This window comes from Heteronotia binoei, chromosome 7 (genome assembly GCF_032191835.1).
Source record: "Heteronotia binoei isolate CCM8104 ecotype False Entrance Well chromosome 7, APGP_CSIRO_Hbin_v1, whole genome shotgun sequence".
NCBI lineage: Eukaryota > Metazoa > Chordata > Lepidosauria > Squamata > Gekkonidae > Heteronotia > Heteronotia binoei.
In genome coordinates, this window is record NC_083229.1 from 41,263,320 (window position 1) to 41,269,520 (window position 6,201).

The 6,201-nt window shown below is 46.4% G+C and overlaps 1 protein-coding gene across 1 annotated transcript; it reads left to right on the plus strand.

Moving 5' to 3' along the window:
• The first annotated feature begins 1,571 nt into the window (after positions 1 to 1,571).
• Positions 1,572 to 4,175, plus strand: LOC132575066 (proto-oncogene FRAT1-like). Its single transcript, XM_060243485.1, has one exon. It carries the CDS (start codon positions 1,705 to 1,707, stop codon positions 2,698 to 2,700), a length of 996 nt encoding a protein of 331 aa, XP_060099468.1. The 5' UTR covers positions 1,572 to 1,704; the 3' UTR covers positions 2,701 to 4,175.
• Positions 4,176 to 6,201: the final 2,026 nt, after the last annotated feature.

Below are 6,201 nucleotides of genomic sequence, written 5' to 3' on the forward strand. Positions count from 1 at the left end.
TTATTTTTCTCCATGCTCCAACAGTGGAGGCACCACGGCATAACCAGCTGCCCATGTTGTTTAAGAATGAACTCATTGAGAGCTGAGGAGAAGTTAGCATTTGGAAGCAATTCAAAGATTACATGTTCTTTCTGAAGTAGTCCCATTGACTATGTTAGTAGAATCTTTGTGTCAAAAAAGAGAAATCTAGCAGCTCCAGCCCACAATATGTCTAACAAGCCTTCTTGTTTTTCCTTTGCTCTAAAGGCCACGGTGAATGGGGGGCAACAAAATTCACTGACTTCACAGGAATGCACAATTGCTGCATTTATTTATTTTCCCCACTCTCAGTCTATTGATTTGCAAAGTTGTTAGCGTTCATAAAACAGTATCTTACAACTCAAAACATAAAATAGCAAGACAGCAAATTAAAATGCATTAGCAGCATTACCTAGATTAGAACCATTTAAAAAAAACAGCAGCAGCATAAGTCAGTAAAATTTAGAAAGCTGATAATAAAAACTGACAAAGTTGATAAACTATAGTGGGTCTGTGTAGCATGGTGTAGTGGTTACAATGTCAGTCTAGAATCTGGGAGACCTGGGTTCAAATCTTCACTCTGCCATGGAAATCTGCCAGGTGATCCTGGGCCAGCCAAACACTCTCTCAAGAATCTCTTTAATTAGAACTTTCTTTCTCCAGAAGTGAACTCATCCTGGCTACTTAGAGACAAAGATAAACCACTCTGCATGTGGCAAAAATTTTGGCAGCTGTTGCTAAGTTACATGATAAGTAATTTTTAGGTTCTTCTACTGTTGGATGCGGGTTTGCTGTTTATGACTTAAGCTATAAAAACAGTAAGAAGTAGTCAGCCTAACCTACCTCATAGGGTTGTTGTGAGGATAAAACAGAGCAGAATAATGGGAGGAAGGCAGGGATAAATGAAGTGGATGAAACTCCCAAAGAAATAACTCTTTAAAAAAAAATCATTCATTGCTGTGTGATGTGTAGACTGAGCTACAGAGAAATTCAGACTGAGTGACAGAGAAATTTATTTTGAAGGTCTTTAATATAGTTTCCCTTCTAGATAGGGTATATGCAGAAGGCCCCTGGTTCAATCCCTGTCATTTACAGTTAAAGGATTAGGGAATATGAAGAGCCTTCATCTGAGCCCATGAAGAGCTGCTACCAGAATAGACAGTACTGATATTGAGAGACCAGTCCTCTGGCTCAGTAGTGTTTATGGCTTTAGTGTCATACTTATTAATGCCCTGAAAAATTCAATCTAGTTGTTTAAAGGGGCGAATTTAAGCAAAGGCCATAGGAATGAAGGGCAGAGACAAATCACTGTGAGCAAATGACTCAGAAGTAAATCCCGCTGAGTTCAGAGAAGTCTACCTCCCTGCTAGGAGTTACATATGTGCGTGCTAAACTACGGCCTCAATCCGCCGTTGCCACGTTCTGTGTATGTTTGTTACCATGCCGCCCTCTGACCTCATTTCTTCCCTCAATGATCACCTCAACCCCGCCCACCGCAATCCTTGGCCCAGCCTATCGAGAAGTCCCGCCCACAGTCCCTAAACGTCGGCGTTTGAAAAATCGGGCGAGCTCATCGGAAGGCGCAGACAGGAGGGGAGAAGAAGAGAAAGAGGTGAGTTTTTTACTATAATCCGCGGCATGGTTTCGCAGGCCGACTCTAAATGAGCGTTATAAGAGCAAAACTGGATGGGGTTGGAGGAGCCAGTGTCAGGGAGCGGGTCACAACGTTTTGTAACCGAGCCTTTCTTCTCCTCGTCCCCCCTACTTTTTCTGCCTGCAGTGGAGTGCGCGCGGCGAGGACGTCACCCATTGTTTACAAACCAACCGCAGCACCGACGACAGTGTTTGGGGAGCGAGTGCGCCAGAGAGGTAGCAGGAGGGAGGCTTGGTTGGCAGCTGCGGACGCCGGCGCCGCAGAAGCAGGGCAGGAGGAGCTACGGTTGCCGAGCCCGAGCTGAAAGAGGGAAGATCGGAGTAGCTGCGATGCCTTGCCGGCGGACAGGCGGGGAGCGCTTCCTGCTGCTTGAGCGCACCGTGTCTTTGCAGAGCAGCCCCGTCGGGGGAAGCATCGGCTCCAAGGAGGTGGACGCTCTGGTGGCCAAGCTGGGCGAGGTGCTGCAATTGAGCGCCCAGCACCGGACTCCGCCTCCCCGGCTCCCCAAGCACCACGGCCGGGACCGAGCGGCCCCTTACTCGGCTCCGAGGGGGCTTGGCTTCTTAGCTTCGCTGCACCGACAGCCGCCTCATCAGCGCCCTCCGCCGTCCTTGCTGCTCTTGCCGCCGCCGCCTCCTCCTCCGCCGTCGTCCACGGACAAGAAAGGCAGCCCTCGGGTCGCCAAGCAGCTGTGTGGCCGAGGCTGGTTGAGGAGCGCCGCCCGGGCTGGAGGCAAGAAGCCGCGGCGGCATCCTCTGCTGCCCGCGGGGGACGACGACGAAGAAGAGGACCCGCACCGGCTCCTTCAGCAGCTCATCCTCTCCGGCAACCTCATCAAGGAAGCTGTCCGACGTTTGCAGCTGGCGGCCTCGACGGCGGTGGGGGAGTCTAACACCAACACCACGGGCTCGCCGAGCTCCGCCTCATCCGCGGGGAGCTGCCATAGCAGTAGCGGCGAAGGGGACTCTGCTGCTCCACCGGCGACCACCGCAGCATTCGCAGTCTCTTCTTTGCAGCCTCTGCCCTAGCCCCTTCGGGGATGCATCCACCCCACCCCAGATCCCCCACCTCTTTTTTTCCCGCAGCCAAGTCATGGGGGAGCCCATGGAAGAGACTCTATTCCCCCCACACCCTGCACACACACACGACGGACGAGGCGCGACTGCAAATCGCCGGCGACCGGTTATCAAGGCAACGCCGTATACTTGAAGCAGACTCTGCTAGGAAGTAGTTCTTTGTCGCTTGTTGTCACGGAGGGAGCCGCGGGCCGGGCTGCCGCTCTCTTTCTGTTAAGCAATCGTGGTGCTACACAGCCCTGGACGGCAGCCTTCCACTTCTCCTCAGAAGTCCAAACGACCTGCATCGGCCTCTTGCACCAGGATCTACACTTGTCCGGACAACTTAATGCGGCCCTCCCCCCGCATAGTCTGCTATTTAGGGAGGTTGGGAAGCGCAAGAAGGGACCATCCCGCATGGCATTGTCTTATGTGGAATTCTTTTCACTTGCACAGCTGTGTGTTGCTGTGGGGGTGGGGTGGGGTGGGGGAGAAAAGCCAAGAGGCATGTAAGGTGTTGGGGTTGAATTGGAAGGGAGGGGGGAGATTTGTACACTACTGGATGCAAATAGGAAAAAAGGTTTGAAGAGCCGCAGTTCTCTTGCCAAGGTCACCCTTTACCTCGACCGTCCAGGTTGTTTATACTTGCTGTGCTCCCTGGTTGGTGGAGAGTGTAATCCTATCCCAGTTTGTTTTGACTGGGCTGTGTACGAACCCTGTGTTTTGTAACTGCTGGGAGTCTCCTGAGGACTTCCACGCTGCCAGATCCAAATTGTTGTTGTGCTCTCCCCCCCCCCACCTTCTTTCCAAGAGCTCCTCCTCTTTATATAAGCAGGATTCTCAGAAACAGGGTCGTGTTACAGCGGTCTTTCTAAGAAATCTCCATGCACCCCACCCCCCTTGGCTTGCTCTGCTTTGCCAGCCTTGGCAGCTCCCTGGAGCTCTTTTTCCCCAGCCAAAGAGTATCAGGTTTTTCTCTGTATCCCCTTCTCTGATTCCCACACTGCCAGCCATTTCCCTTGTGAGCCAATCTCTCTTGCACAGAAGAAAATCTGCCTGTGTCTTTGATGGTCTTACGAGATCATTTGCAATAAGTCCAAATTACTCTTCTGAGACTTTCCCTTTCATTCTTACACAGACCTTTTGTTTTTAGTGGCTGTCTAAAAACAGCTTAAAATGTGAATATCGAAACTGGAAAGCAGCTGATTTTAACAAAAATGTAGTGGCAATGAAGAGGCACATTGTTCACAGAAGGTAGCTAAAATAAGCTTTTTTTTATTAAAAAGCAAACACATGCAGAGAACTCAATGGCTCAATCAGCAGAAGCAGCTGTTGATAAAATAATACACTTCGTAACGGAGTGTTCAAGTGTTTGTTCCTGGTTTTCAGGGTTTGTCTTTAAATATGTCTGTACTGAATAAATGTAGTAGACTTTTTATACAAAAAAAGAACTGGGTTGTCTCGTTTCTTGATGCTGGAATGATTAAGTCTGTTTGCACACACTTAAAACATTTTCCCATCCTACTTCCATGGTAGTGTATTTGCAGAGAAAATGAATCTGCATAGTGATGCAGAGGAAGCAGCTTACGTATGCTTTAGATTGCAACTCAAGCCTCTTTGTTTGGCAGCAGCATTTTTCAGTGTACAGGGCCCCTCTTGTGCCTATTAATATAATGCTACTGTTGGAATTTGCAACTTTTATCAGTTATTTGATAGCATCATCAAGATCATAGTGGGGTATGCACATGTGGTCAAAGCCCCCTCACTCTATGGGCTTTAATGAGAAGGAAAGGATGACGGTCTCCTTGCAGCAATTTGATTAATGTTGCAAGACAATGATGTTGGATGTGATCCAGATCTGCTCACATCAGTGGGAACCTGCTTGTGGATCTCTGTGAGATGAGAACTGGTGCTTTCTTTCCCACCATGCCAATTAAATATCTTCGTAACACTTGGAAATTTAACTTGTGTGACTGGGTATTTAAACTGCACTAAAGCATAACTGACATTTTGCATGCTTCTCTGTCCCAATTTCAACCAAATCCTGCCTCTAGTACTGATTATGACAAAAAGAAAATGGCAGACAATTGCTAAGGAAATGTGTTAGAGTTACCTTTACCCGCTGTACAAATGCTCAGTAAGACAGATTGGCTGCATTGCTGTTACAGAGTAGTTTAAAAGAAAATGGAAGACACATGCTGGCGTTTTGGAACTAGCACTGTCTGCATGCATAACTACTTTGCAGATGCTTTAAAACCCTTGCAACGTTTTCTGAGTAAAACTATTTGAGCCCTACGTAATCTCATTTTTGTGCATTTGTACAAAAATAGTAATATGAAATGTTTTCTGTTAAATTATAAGTGAGGTGTACAAACATTTGTTGGGATTCATGCTCTAATCTTATGATACAGGCAAGAGCCAGTGATGAATAGAGATGAAAGTGTAGAGGGAAATTGCCTGACCTTTATCACTGTGATCCTTTGGTACCCTGTCAATATTTTCCGCAAAGTGTAAAATTATTCTGTTTTGAATTATATTTGCCAAATTTATATGCCCTCTCTCCTGACACCTGTTTGAGCTGCCTCAGAGTTTTAAAAAAGGGATGAAATCATGAAAGAACATATAAAATCAAGCCATAAGAACAAGGTATTTTAAAAACAAATGTATCTTAACCGCTTTTTTTTGTTTATAGAACTTTTGAATTAAAAGACTGCAGAGAAATGTTTTTCAAAACTGGAGGTGTTAAATAGAAGGATACCTCCTGAATCTGCCTGAGGGCCTCATCTAATACACATTTTATGTTGCTGAGTACTGAAATAAGGAGTCAACAAAAGATTATGTTAAAGCACTGGGACAAGTTCCTGTTACATGAAGTGAAGAATTGAAACAACATCTTCAGCATGTTAGTGTGGAAACAAAATTTATCAGGAAATATGTGGTGATAAAGGAACTCAGGCACAATTTGGGACGCATTTAAACATATGTTTAAATGTCAAATTGCCGAGTTTAAATATAGATGTGCCCTGTGTGTTACAAGCTGAACTTCAAGACAAAACAGGGAAGTGGTGCAGAACCATTACTTTCCCAGCACTTTACCTCTCTGCACTCAAGAGTTTTTCTTTCACCCATGCACTAGAGCTTGACTGAGGCGTAGGGAGGTATACTGCGGGGAGGTAAGTCACATGATGTGTGTATGTAGAAGGTGGGAATAAGAGTTCTACACTCCACACCTGCCATACCCCTTTTGCTGTGAAGTGGGCAGTTCTGTGTGTATTTGTTTAGATATTTATACCCTGCTTCTCTTCCCAAAGGGAAACTAAGTGGCTTTAGTCATTCTGTCCTATATGTTATTCTTACAATATGTACTCTTCATAAGGGGGTGTTCGAATGTTTGTCTTCTATAGGTGAAGGAAGTTAGGCTAAGAGAATCATCCAGCAAGCTGCTCTTGCAGAACTGAGATCTGACCCTAGGCC